Source organism: Artemia franciscana, chromosome 20 (assembly GCF_032884065.1).
Source record: "Artemia franciscana chromosome 20, ASM3288406v1, whole genome shotgun sequence".
In the NCBI taxonomy this organism is placed as follows: domain Eukaryota; kingdom Metazoa; phylum Arthropoda; class Branchiopoda; order Anostraca; family Artemiidae; genus Artemia; species Artemia franciscana.
Genome location: NC_088882.1, coordinates 25,842,593 through 25,857,416, shown reverse-complemented (window position 1 = coordinate 25,857,416; position 14,824 = coordinate 25,842,593). Strand labels below are relative to the sequence as shown.

General features: G+C 35.1%; 1 protein-coding gene across 1 annotated transcript in view; it reads left to right on the top strand.

Moving 5' to 3' along the window:
• The window catches only part of LOC136039960 (sulfoquinovosidase-like), a 56,826-nt gene that overhangs the window by 23,740 nt on the left and 18,262 nt on the right, over nt 1–14,824 (top strand). Inside the window, exons 5-7 of the mRNA XM_065723983.1 lie at nt 4,905–5,046; nt 5,441–5,659; nt 8,396–8,558. Coding sequence (XP_065580055.1) covers nt 4,905–5,046; nt 5,441–5,659; nt 8,396–8,558 — 524 coding nt within the window. The remainder of the gene's footprint in view (nt 1–4,904; nt 5,047–5,440; nt 5,660–8,395; nt 8,559–14,824) is intronic.

Sequence of the window (14,824 nt, the reverse complement as noted above, 5' to 3'; positions counted from 1 at the left end):
TTATATTCTTTTACTCACCCCGTGATGAAAATCACAAAATCAGATTCACGTATCAGAGATCCCTATTGTAGAATTTTCAAACTCCTACATCCAAAAACATAGAACTTTTCATTTTTTGCCACAAGAAACACAGATAAGTGTCTTTTTTGATGATTGTATCAAACTAATAGTCCTAGAAGATCGGGATAGTGTAGATTGAAACGAAAACCGAAGGTTCTAATTCCATATTTTCAGTAAACTAAAAGATTGGAGGGCAACTAGCCCCTGACCCCACGTTCCTTTTCCCCCAAAAGTCTTCCAATCATAACTTTGATATAGCCTTTTTTTCAGCACATTTGAAAGATCCAATAACTATGCCCTTAGGGGTAACATGATCCGCCATAGGTTGTAGAGAAAATGTCGTAAGCTATGAAATTTGCCATTGTTTGCGTATAGAATTTGTTATTAGGAAGTATATAGACATTCGGGAGGGGGAAGATTTTGTGCTTTGACTGGGTTTCCACGGGAAGAATTTCCCGTGAGAGGGAACTTCGGGAGTGAAATCTCAAAGGGAAATTTTACACTGGAGGGACTTGAAAGAATTTGTTTCCGAAATTATTTTTATTTGTTATACTTTGCCAACTTAATTTTGCATGTGGAGATATTCAGGGCGAATAGTCCAGAGGAAATTTCGAGGGATTTTGGGTTTTCGCGAAGAAATTCTACGGTAGGGAGGATTTCCGGAATAATCAGTAATACGATTAGAATGTAAATTATTTTTCAAATGAAAGTATTCAAATGAAAGTTTTCAGGCTGAATCGTCCACAAGAAATTTTACGGGGGGGGATTTTCAGCGATGCAGGAATTATCTAGGCGGAATTTTACCAGAGGGAAGGGTGTATCTTACATGGGAGTAACATTCCACAGAGTATTTTCTTGTGAGGGGAGGGAATTTTTGATGGAGGGTGAGCCTGATTTACCTGATATTATTTGAGAAACGGTCAGAAATTAAAAAACACAACAAGTCTTTCAACTGAGAATAAGAAGCAACATTAAATTCAAACCAAACCTAAATTCCGTATATGAAGATGTTGCCCCCTCCTCAATACCTTGCTCTTTAAGCTAAAATTTACTTTTTGTCCCATTTGTTTAAGAATGACTCCTGAAACACGGGGGCCTTTTAATTAGAAAAGAAAACTTTTTTAAAAATAGTGAAAACTTTAGACTGAAGAGTAAGGTATTGAGGAGGGGGCAACCCCTTCATATATAGAATAGTTTCTGTTCCTTTTGAGCTTTACTTTTTATTCCTCACTTTCAGTTGGAAAAAAAAAGATAATTTTATTTAATAATATACAGATTGATTGATTTCCGGAGTTTATCTAAATAATCCATTTGATTAAATGTCAAATTTTTCTCGAGGACCATGTGACCCAATATTCCCTAGCAATAAGATTTTACGAGGCATGTTCCTTCCAGTGCTAACAATTTTTCTTTTTTTTTAAGCAAATTTAGATTATTTTCTACGAAAAACTCTTAGCAATAGCAAAATTTGGCACGGTGAGTCGATAGATCCGAAGCTAATGAAAAACATAATAGAAATTTCTTATCTATTTGGTTGAAATTGCAGCTGCAGCCTTGTTAAAAAAAAAATTCCGTGTTTTGAAAAATATTTTCTTTCTAAAACAAAATCTGAGGTAAATTCAAAACATAGGCTAATACGGTAAATTCATAAAATTCAATCGAAGCTTTCTAATAATACCGAAATTGTAATCTTTCGTTAAAACTTGAAGACAAAACATGAGAAGAAAAAAAGCACCCAGAAGATGCATGGGAGACATAAACCTTAAAAATTGAAAAACGTCGGTAAAATTTGACGCTCTAAATTATAATTGCTTGGAATGTAGAGATTCAGTTATCCCTAAAGGAGAATAGATTTTCATGATATCTACAATACGCTACTCCTTTGTCGAACAAACTAGCCATAGAAATGAAATGCAAATGATGATTTTGAGTAAACGGAGACTAAATAATCTAAAAGGCGACTCGGAACTAGATCGAATAATCGAGAAAAAAAATCACCATCAAATTAAGGTAGTAGACCTGTTGGTCTAGAAGTGCATATAGACTCCCTAGATACACTTCTAGGGAACGCACTTTCAATTGGCGCTGCTAACGCGTATTCTTACATTCAAGCAGTTCGTGATAACCAACAGTAGTAAGGAGCAACCCAGCTCAATAGTAACCGAAACTCTAAAAAATGGATACCAAGATTTTGATACCAATAGTTGCATCAAAAGAATTGCATTTTAATGCTGATTTTAAATATATAAGTTTCATCAAGATTAGTCTTACCCATCAAAAGTTACAAGCTTGAGAAAATTTGCCTCATTTTTGAAAATAGGGAGAAACGGGCCCCTAAAAGTCATATGATCTTAACGAAAACCAGACCATCAGATTCAGCGTATCAGAGAACCCTATTATAGAAGTTTCAAGCTCCTATCTACAAAAATGTGGAATTTCGCATTTTTTGCCAGAAGACACATCACGGATGCGTGTTTTAGATAAAGGAAGATCAATAGTGTACAGCAGGCCATGGAGACGTTGTGAGGATCAGTGACATGTATTTATTGTGTGATCTTTGTTAGCTTTGCCATATATCTTATAAGATATTGATGTTTTGTCCTATGATACACACTCTTGCACCGTAGCACTATTTTGTGAGACAAATCATGCACTAGTTTCCTGCGGTTGGTCTGGCAGTATTTTTTGAGTTTTTCTCAAATCAAGACTCGATCAAGCCCGTTTTTCAAGACTCGATCTCGATCAAGACTTGAAGCTAAGTTCTGAGAAGAGCTAGACAACGGGCTGAGGTTACCTGGCTCTGACATTGGTTACATAATAACCAACTCGTCGGTGGGCGGGACTATACCGAATTACTTTGATAAGATGTGAAAGGTCAAAGTTTTCACTTATATACCTAATGCTATTCATTGTGAATAAATATAAGCTAAATGATACAACTCACATTGATCAATCACAAAAATCTCAGCTGTATTTAAAGAAGCAATTATTAAATATTGTTTTTTAATGTTTGTTTATTTACCTTTAACGGTGGAATTTTGCAAATTAAAAATTGATGATATTTTTCTTTATGTGTTTTGTTTTTGTATCCACGATGGGACGGCCTCCCATGCCCCTCTTGCCCAGCATTTCTTTCCTCCCCAGCATTTCTTTTCTCCCTTCCTTTCTTTTATTCCTTGCTTTCTAAGTTATCGTTGATATTGTTTTGTCTCTTTGTTAATTAAGTTAGTTTTGCTATTATTATGACGAGTTGTTTTGTTTTGTGTATATGCCATTATTTACACATCCAGCCATACGAGCTCTGCTCTCTGTTGGGGGTTAATGTTTTTTTTGTATTTTTAAGCATATAAAATAAATTCAAGTCAATAACTATAAAAAAAATGTTACTGACACCATCATTATGCTTAAAAAAAAACAATCCCGTGGTCTTGACGGACCCTATTATTTGCACTTTACCCATGGAAATGAGAATCCTCTACGTCGTCTCAAAATTGTGATTCAGATTATTTTTAACACTGGTCTTGTACCTGATATTTTCTGCACTTGCATTGTTACTCCTATGTTACAAAAAGGAGGGCCGGCAGATTACGCGTCTTACCTTCCAGTAACTATTTCACCAGTCCTGTATAAACTAATAAAGTTCTCGTTATTGATGATATTTCAAGTAAATGTAGTAGCCTACTCCTGATAACCAGTTTGGTTTTAAATAAGGTATCGGTTGCGAGCACGTCCGTTATATTTTAGCTAATATACTTTAAGAAGCTGAAGAGTTAAACGATTGCATTTTTTCTGGCAAGTCAGGATTTTTGCAAAGCATTCGACTCCAGAAGACAAACTCAGGTAGCAGTTGCAGCACATAAAAGTGGCGCGAACCGGTCAGTTGCTTCACCTTTTCATAATATGTATAGAAAACATTCTGTCAGAGTTAAAGCACCTTCGAGAAAGGGACGAATTATTCTACATAATTCAGAACCGTTTAGAAGAGGGATCCAATAGGGTACTAATTCTTCTCTAACATTGGAGAAGATACTATAATAATAGCGTCTTTGAACGCCAAAAATTGGCAAAAATGAGCAATATTTTCCGCCAAATAGATCTCTCATCGTTAAATTACGCAGTACACGGATAATATTTTAAACACGAGCCTTTCTCGAAACGAAGAAAATTTTGATATGCTTAGTACAGCGTATAAGCAAATCGGTCTTGCATTTAATCCTAGCAAAAGTTAATTTGTTGGGTTTTGTAGAAGATTAACAAAGTTCAAGGGATTGCATTTTTAAGTTTGGTAATTATGATTTCATATCGACAAATTCGTTTTTACACGTCGAGAAAAGTTGAATGACGAGAAAAGTCGTTTTGGAGAAAAGGCAAGAAAAGCGTATGGTGTTCTTTCACCACCGATAAAAACATAGCCGACTGATTGGAGCCTAGCCGTACAATGCTTTGGTCATCCTACATTTTTGAGCTGTCTCCATTTTGAAATATTTTTTCTAAAGCTGATAAAAGATAGATGCGTTCAGATCTTTACGAATATGCAAAATTTCTGCTTAATTTTGGAAAAAAATATGTCGGTGTCACGCCGATTAGAAATTTACGCCAGACACAGGTGTCACGTCGTAAAGAATTTTTAAAATCAGTCAAAGCATGTACCCTTGCCATTGTGATTCGTCCTTAAGCATGTGTGGATATGTATGTAGTATCTAAGTGTACATTCATTCCTTTATTTTCTTGCCTTTTATGTTTTGTTTGTATCTTTTTTGTTGTATTTATTTACTCCTTTTTTGGTCTTCTACCGTTTTTCGAATCTATCTAGTATTATCTAGTTTTTTTTTTTGTTTTTTTAGATGCTCCAGGTTTTGAGAAATTGTCAAGCAGAAGGTGTTCAAGTCTCTGGCCTTTGGATTCAAGATTGGTCTGGTAAAGTTGAAACCTCATTTGGTTACAGGGTCTTTTGGAACTGGCAGTGGAATGAAACCCTTTATCCAGGTAAAGCCATGCAAATCAAACTTTTTAGTAAGCTTCTTTGAATTAGCTGGGTAAAAACCACTACTAAGTTCTTCTTCTTGGTTTATTTCTTTTAATTCTCATGCCATCAATCCACTTGGTTCTTTCTTAACTTTTGACTTGTATAGTTGTTCTTTTGTTAGTTCTGCATTTCGGTTCCACTAATCGTGGGATTTCATCTTTAACGAAAATCCGCCACAGCGGCGGATCCAAGGGGTGACTTCAGGAGCACACAGGATAACTGGATAATGTATCCAGGGTAACTTCAGGATAATGTATCTACCCTGTAGGCTTCGTTGCTTTTAATAAATAAATTTCTAATTTCTAATTTCTGAATTTCAAGTATAAAATTGTCTAATACTTTTTTATATTACAGGACTAGATACTGTGGTTGAGGATCTAATAGCTGAAAACGTGAAGGTGAACGTGTACATCAATCCCTATTTGAATATCGAAGGAAACTTATTTCGAGAAGCTGACAGTCGAGGATTCCTTTTGCTTGATTCCTCTGGCCAATCCTATGTTCAAGATTTTGGAGGATTTTTCGCAGGCACTGTTGACCTTTTTTATGAGCCAGCCGTGGAATGGTATATTGGTAAGTTTGAAAAGTCATTGAGGCTACCAAGGAGACCGTACATGGTGGTCGGGCGCCTAAGCTACCCAGAATATGGGAAGTTTCACAAAAAATTGTCCTTGTAGGCTAAATAGAGGCTAAAAAGAATTAATGGTTCATACTTAGACCCCATAAAATTAAGAAATATATCGTATAAAGGTTACATGCTCTGTAACCTTGGTGCTCTAAAAAGAAAGTTTTTAAAAGAGATATCCAAGAAAGCCCTGTCCCATCAAAAACCATGCTTGACACTTTCTGAATCAGCGTCTTACCTATGCCCATGGAAAGAATACGTTAATTTCCGCATGTGTAATTTGAATTGAATAAAAAGTATTTCTCGAAAAGTTCAATTTACGTTTAAATAAGTAAATTTACGCTGCTTTTCAAAAGCCCCCTCAGTGTAAAAAGAAATTAAAAAGTAAATGAGAGCAGTAATATAATAGCTTGAATTTTTCATGTTCGTCATAAGCAACGTCATTTCATTCTTTTTTTTTTATCGAGAATTAACCATCTCAAATTCTTAGGTAATTAGCCATATTTGTCATAAGTTCACCATTTAAATTTTTCCCTTAAAAATTAACCATCCCAAATTAATTGGTGAAACAATTGAGTAGAATGCTAGATTATACTTTGCTTGGTACTGGTTTATTTACGTTTTCAAAGAGAGTGAGTATCCCTTCACTCGTCAAGGCCATCGTCTACGGCACTCTTGATGAAACCTTTTATGTGACTGATTTCTCTAGCCTTGAGTGCTAGTTACGCAATGGCATAGGCCTAAGGCACTTTTAAGGATCAATCAACTCAGAACAAACCCAGACAAGGCGATTCTAATGGTGTACTGGAAGACCAATGAGATCTGAACAAACCCGGTAATGGTGATTTTCTAAGGTGTTCTTGAGGAACAATGAACTCTAAACAATCCTGGACAACACGGGTTTACTTTCTCAATTGTATTTTGAAACAAATTGTGTTGTGATCTAAGTTGTTCGCTAAGCATTTTCCGATGATCTCAGAAATATTTGACGGGAGTGAACAGGGGACTCCTAAGAATGCAGCAACGAAGTGCCAGTCAACTTAGCTAACAAGTCAATGCTATTCAATTGTTCTTAGAAATATATTGACAAAAACCCTCAGACATTAGCTTATGAATGAACAATTAAATGGAATGAGTAGTATCCCATTAATACTTCCTAATGCACCCATTGAATTATATGATCTGGTGTAGGAATAGAATGTAGGACCTGGGAAATCCTACGATAAAAGAACGATGCCATCTGAACCAACACAATGAATAAGTTATAGATATTATTGTGTCCGTAGAAATATATTCTAAGTAATAAGTTTCATGCACTTGCTGTCATTGAATTGTGTTGTTTTTGTCGTATGATTAGAGGAAGGGTTGTTCTTCATGCAGTTTTGTTTATTGAAACAAATTTACAATCCCTTTAGTTACAAAATTGCAGCTAATTGTATGTCATATATCATCTTTCAATTCAAAAACTTCCCTCCCTAATAGTTATTTTTCAAACTTTTGAATTCAGTCCAGGTATCATCTTTTAATAAAACCTTAACATGATTAATAATAGAATATGTATTATGAGTACAACGGGGTGCGTCTTCCCTTAAAATATTTTTCTGATTGTGAACAAGAAATAGATAGACAGGGTATCGTAATTAATATGACTGGGCCCCACAATCCCCCCTTATTTAAAAAACGTCAAGAAGAAAAATATGTCACGAAGAAAAAACTTCTCGAAGAATCAAAATTTATAAAAAATTTCGAAGTAAGAAAAGACGTCTCAAAGTTAAAACAAAAACGCCTCGAAATTACAAAAACGTCGCAAAGTTAAAACAAAATGTCTCGAAGTTAAAAAAAAATATCACGAAGAAAAAACCGTCTCGAAGTTGAAAACAACGTCTCAAAGAAAAAAAAAATCTCGAAGTTAAAAAAATGTTGCTAAGAAAGGTTTAGGGGTCACAAGGCCAGAATTATTATTGAGGCCTATACTCCACCCCTAACGAGAAACAGCCTATACTGATTACAACTTTTATGCTAATCTCTTGTAGCCTTCAGAATAACCATCCTGTAGAAACCGACACCGAGAATCGTAATGGGTTGGTATTACTAAGTTTCCACCTTAGGCTGACAAATATGGAACTGGGTTGGAGACGGGTACTCAATTCCCTAAGAACAACTCCTGGAACATAATTCTTATAATATTCTTAATGAGTTATTTCTAGATTTTGGCAAGGTCCTTGAAATTCTAACTCTGAAATTTGATGGTTTTCAATTTCATGGGTCTTTGCGTAACTTATGTAGGTTATTTAAATAGCATAAACTAATCTGTTTCTTCAGGAATAAGGGCTTGAATTGCTGCCACCAGAGATCTGAGGGGGCCAAAAATCCTAACAAGGAAGTCTGGAAATAGTCACTTTGAGTTTTGATTTGCATTTGCATTGACTTGTCAGTAGACCTCAAAGAAGCAGTCTTCAGTAAATCCAAAAAGTCAATGCAAGTGCGAAACCGGAACTTTCTGAGTCTCGCATACTTACTTAATTTACTTTCCCCCTTTTTTATTATTCTTATTAAACTTTGTGTTTTAGACGTTATATCAGATACCTTGATATATGTTTGATTCAACTCTAAAAGCACAATAGAAATTAACATGTAATTAGAATTTTCTAATTATGTTAAGTGTCAAATGTATTTTGTTGTAGGTGTGATAACAAGAAATATATTGGATTTAAAGTTTGGTGGATTCATGGCAGACTTTGCTGAATACACTCCCTTGGATGCTCAAACGAGAAATGAGTCAATGGCTCTTCTTAGTGGGGAAGAGAGACACAATCTGCTTCCTGCGTTTTGGGCAAAGACTGTGAGGTAATGCCTGCTTTTACTGATGTTAAATTATTATTCATTTTTAGTTGTTTTTTTTTTTAGTGGGGTTTAGACTTCAGGGCACTTCATTTCGAAGGAGTTGTCTTAGAAACTTCAAAAAAGGCTCATTCGATTAGAAATTGAAAGAGCTAGTGCCCTTTTCATAGTTGAAGGTGATTGAAGCGCAACCAACCCCCTCCCACGCCCGCCATTTCTTCGAACACATTCAATCAATATTCTAAGAGAACTATTCCGTCCAAAGTAGTTGAAAGGTCGGGAAATTATATATTTGAGGATGACAGACTCTCCTCCCTTACAGCCCTCATGGCAAGGGTTGTAAGTTACGCCCTGGGGGAATATTAGGTTTATATAGAAAGAGTCATCGTACAAACTTTGGAGGGGGCTCATTGGATTGCTAATCATGATTTTAATGCCCTTTTTGAGACTCAGAGCGATAGGAGAGTGGATACCCTCCACACTTCGTATTTTCCCGGAATGCATCTGATAGAAATTTTTAGATGGCCTTGTCGTAGAAACTTCAAAAAGGCTCATTCTAATGGAAATTGAAAGGGTTAGCGCCCTTTTTAATAGTCAAAGGTGATTTGAGGGCAACTAACCCCCCTCCCAGGCCCACCATTTTCCCAAATACATTTAATCAAAATTTTGAGATAGCTTTTTCTTCAATGTAAATGAAAGATCCGTAAATTGTGCCTTTGAGGGAGACAATCTATCCCCACAGCCCTTAGGGAAAGAATTGTAAGTTGCACCCTGGGGGCATATAAGGTAAACGTATAGAAAGGGTGATCGTATAAACTTTGCAGGGGGCTATTTGGATTGGTAATCAGAAATTCTAGTACTTTTTTTTAACGATCTAGAGTAATCAGGGTGTGGATACCCCCCCCCAATCTTGTATTTCTCAAAAATGCATGTGATTGAAATTTTGAGATGACCATTGGTTGTCGTAGAAGCTTCGAAAAGAGCTCATTCGGTGCCCTTTTTAATAGTTTAAAATGATTGGAGGGCCACTAACCACCCTCCCACGCCCACCCTTTCCCCAGACACATCCAATAGAAGTTTTGAGATAGCTATTTTATCCAACATAATTGAAAGGTCCAGAAATCACGTCTTTGAGGATAACAACCCCCTCCCACAGGCCTCACGGTACGGTTTGTAAGTTACACTCTGGGGACATATAAGGCTTATAGAGAAAGAGCGATCGTATAAACTTTGGAGGGGGCTCATTGAATTGGTAATCAGAAGTTCTAGTGTGCTTTTTAAGATTGAGAGTGATCAAAAGATGGATACTTTCCCACGTATTTTCCCAAAATGCATCTGATAGAAATTTTGAGCTGGCCATTTGTTGTCTTAGAAACGTCGACAAAGGTTCATTGAAATTGAAAGGAATAGTACCCCTTTTATTAGTGAAAAGTGATTGGAGGGCAACAATTCACCCCCCCCCCCATGTCCATGAATTCCCAAAACTCATTTAACCAAAACTTAGAGATATCCATTTTGTTCAGTGCAGTTGAAAGGTCTGGAAATTATTTCTTAGACAACCCCCATACCCTCTCAAGACCAGAACATAATTTGCACTGTAATGAAAAAAGGGCAGTGGTATATTAGTTTAGTATACATTTACTTATAAATATTCCTTAAAGTTTTAGTATTTTTCTTTTTTTTATTAAAGTTGAAAAAGTTAAAACTTTTTAAACGTGGTTTGTCGTTTGATATCGTAGGATGGAAGGATTAAAATGACTTTTGTGTCTTCACGGGCAAAGTGTAAGCAAAACAGGTATTTTTGCTTGAAAAAACACAAGACAAGTTTGTTCTACTGAAAACAAAATATCTTTGAAATGTTTTCACTTTTCTTACTTTCATAAATAAAAAATTATCAAAGCCTAAATGAATAAATATCAGTATATGTCAATTAGACTGACAATCCACGGTCATTTATTTTTGTTTTTACAGTAAAGCGCAAATTGTGTTCTGGTCTTGAGAAGGTATGGGGGTTATCAGCCCTATTCATGTTAATTTTTGCCTGTTTTGAGTTTGCCGTGGCAATTTATTGCGATTTCAGTTCGTTTTGAGTTTCAGTTATTTATTGATAGTGATTTGTGGTAGTTTTACGCTTGGAAGATTATTTGACTTTATTTTTGCTCATTCTTAGCTTAATGGAGCTCTTTAGTTTTTTTTGAAAAACTTGTTTTGTGGAACAACTTTATACAATTATTTTTTTTAATTAACTGTACTACGTTATGGACAAAATTTGTTCCGAAATATTACAAAGCGTAATACAAGGTGTTAAATAATGTTAAATAACAAAACTCTACCTTGTTCCAGTAAGTTTTATAATTTTTATTAATAAATGTTTGTGAGCTAATAAATTATTCCTCTTATTATTATTATTTTTATCGGCTTATTTAATTAACATTTGCTCAGTTCTGCATTAAATTACACGAGATTATTAAAACTAAAAGAAATCGAAATCAAGAGGAATGAAATTTTAGGAAACAATTTCCACGTAATTTGAACTTTCCTTCTTATAAATTTTAAGGAAACTTTATTGAAAACACATCTAGATTTCTATAATTATTAAATTATTGTCTTAATTTGTAAGGGAAATAACAATTTATGGTTTTAATCGGTTTTTATTCCAATTTTTAAATCATCATATTTGAGAGCTAAACTGCCTTACTAGCCGTCCAATTTTACGGAGAAGTTTATTACTAATTTTTTCTGCTTAAGTTTCCTAATGCTTAATAGATATGCAGTTTTATATATTTTCTCTGTGTCCTTTCTACTAACCAAGTAATTCTCTCTCTGATATGCTAGCTAACTCTGTGTGGAATCGATCAAGGCCATCTAATCCATTAAGGTTAGGAATTGAGTCATAAATCTTTGATCGATGGAGGACTAGTTTTTGATCTACCCAGAAAATTATCCCAATATTACACGCTGGCTAGAACTTGTCTTCCGTGTATTTCTATTCAAGCTTTCTGCTTTCATAACTTCAAATGCATACGTCAGTACTTTTAGATCGTAACTTGGACCTTTTTCTGCTCGGTTCCATCGAATCTTGTAAAAACAGGACAGTCAGTTTAAAATTGTGACTCGGAAACTCCATTTCTACTACTATTACTAACAAATCATTAGAGCACCAAGGTACCTGCGGCCAAAATGGCTGTACATTTCCGACCTTCATTACAATTTATTCAAAGCTCCCCTCTTTCCACCCTCACCAAAAGATCCATTGTTCTTTAAACCCTTTCTTAGGACATTTTCTCAGCCCATTCGAGGACGACCTGCTCTTCCTTTGGTTCTAGATTGTCTGATTGTCCTTTTTGGCTAGATTGTCCTTCATCCATAAAATTTGTCCGCGCAATCTCTGTTTCACTCATTATAGCCCGAGAAAGTGGGGTAGAACCAAGTTCTTCTTACAGCTTAGTGTTTAAAATACGGTCAGTCAAACGAGTACCCAAATCTAATCCATAGATAATATTTCAGGAAAACATCGAACAAATCCTCCTCCGTATTCCGAACCACCCAAACCTTAGAACCATACTTCATATCCTCAGCATGATCTAATTCAAGGAAAGTTTTAACTTCCTTTCTCTGCCACGTTTCTTAAAACAAGGTCCATCAAAATGATTCATATAAACGAAGATAGAACATAATCCTGCTCAAATCCTGACTCAATACAAAACTAGTCACTCATTTTCTACCTTAACTTCAGCAATTTTCGTCTTGTAGATAGCAATAATTACTTCCAAGAATTCATCTGGTATATCATACAAGGATAAGATCTTCCCTACAGCTCTTTTATCGGCTGAATCCAGTACTTGTTCATACCACATAAGACTGAGGACAAAAATGATATGATGACTCATGTAGTTGACTCATTAACCTAAGAATGAAACCTCGATCAACGCATCCTCTGCCCTTCATCCTCTCCTAAAACCACACTGTATTTCTTTTAAAACTTTATCTACAGCATTTTTAAGTATAAAAAGTATCATCATACTAAGTACTTTGCTTCCTATAGAAGCAGAGTTAATGCCTCTGTAATTACTACACTCACTCTTATCATCTTCCTATCAAGGGTTTTAATTAAATTTTTCCTTAAAATCGCTAGGTATTTCTTATTTTTCGATAACCATATCCATAATCTGTTATCTATAACTCCAGAACCACTATATTTCAAAAACTTAATTACCGCACTATGATTTATGATTTTACAGCCTTATGATTTTTTGATCCTCCTATTACTGTTTCTAACGCACCCTCGCAAAATAAATCTTTCATCACTTCCTAGTCGTCACAAACACTTTCATTCTTTCCTAAAATACTTTATGTAACTTTACTACAGTATATTCTCGAAATGATCTACTCATCTCTCTTTAACACTTTCTTCATTACTAATTGAGGACCCGTTCCTATCTTTAGCTGGGACAAGTACAGATGGTCCACTATTTCTCAATTTTTAACATGTTAATTCAATATTTTACTATTATGCCGTCTTGCTGCATCTTCCATATCCTGTATATCGATTTGTCCGTGATAAAATAAAAAAAACAAGTTTTTTTTAAACTGGAAATAAACAGCGACATTAAAACTTAAAATGAACGGAAATTAATCCGTATATGAAAGGGGATGTTCTCTCCTCGATGCCCCACTCTTTAAGCTAAAGTTTTTTATTGTTTTAAAAAGTAGATTTGTGAGAAAGAGTCAAACTTTAAAGTAAAGAGTAGGACGTTGAGGAGGGGACAGCCCCTTTCATATACGGAATAGTTTCTGTTTGTTTTAAGTTTTAATGCTACTCTTTATTTTCAGCTTTAAAAAACTTATTTTTTTTATTATTTAATTTCTGAATGTTTCTAAATTAATGCAGGTTTTGATTTTGGCACACCGTTCATGAATAATTAAAACTAAATTTGTATATTCATTTCACTTTTTTGGCCAAGTGGCTTTCTCAAAGTTTTGATCAGACGATTTTGAGAAAAAAGAGGCAGGGAGGGGCCTAGTTGCCCTCCAAATTTTTTAGTTACTTAAAAAGGCAACTAAAACTTCTAATTTTATTTACGAACGTTTTTATTAGTAATAATCATACGTAACTTACAAATTAGTTTACGTATCGAACTTCCATATTTGCATATTTTTATTACGTATATGAGTGGGTTCGCCCCATCGTCAGTTATTCCGTATATGAAAGGGGCTGTCCCCTCCTCAACGCCCCGCTCTTTAAGCTAAAATTTTTTATTCTTTTAAAAAGTAGAGTTGTGAGAAAGAGTCAAACTTTAGAGTAAAGAGTGGGGCGTTGAGGAGGGGACAGCCCCTTTCATATGCGGAATAAATTCTGTTCGTTTTAAGTTTTAATGTTGCTCCTTACTTTGAGCTAAGAAACTTTATTTAATTTCTGAACATTTCTGAATTAATGCAGGTTTTGATTTTGGCACACCGTACATGAATAATTAAACCGAAATTTGCATATTAACTTTACTTTTTTAGCTAAATGGCTTTTTCAAAGTTTTGATCGAATTATTTTTAGAAAAAAGGGATGGGGAGGGGACTTAGCTGCCGTCCAATATTTTGGCTACTTAAAAGGGCCGCTAGAACTTTTAATTTTATTTACAAACGTTTTTTATTAGTAGTAATTATACGTAACTCACAAATTAACTTACGTAACGAACTTCTATGTTCGTATTTTTTTTATTACGTATATGAGGGGGTTCGCCCCCTCGTCAATACCACGCTCTTTACGCTATAGTTAAATTTTTTGTTCCAATTCTTCAAGAATGACCCCCTGAATCATAACGGCCGTTTAATTAGAATAAATAGTTCTTTTGAAACTACTAAAAATACTTTAACGTACAGAGCGAAATAATTAGGGGGGGGGGTGAACCCCTTGATATAGGTAACAATTTCTGTTCATTTTAAGGTTTAATGTTGCTCCTTACTTAAAATTTAAAAAACTTGCCTTTTTATTAAATTTCTCGTCGTTTTTTTTAAATAACGCTGGAAAATCCAGCTCCCTCTTCATGGAATTCTCTTCCCCAAGATAAATTCCTCCATGGAAAAAATCCTTTCACGTATGTCTTCCCCTCGACCCCCCGCCACCAGAAAAAATCCCTCCTGAAAACGTCAGTATATTTCCCAATAACCAATACGATACGTAAACAATGGGCCTAAGTTTATAACTTGCAGCCCTTTACCCGGTAATGTGGGTTATTAAGTCGTCCTCAAAGACATAGTTATTATATTTTTGGACTATG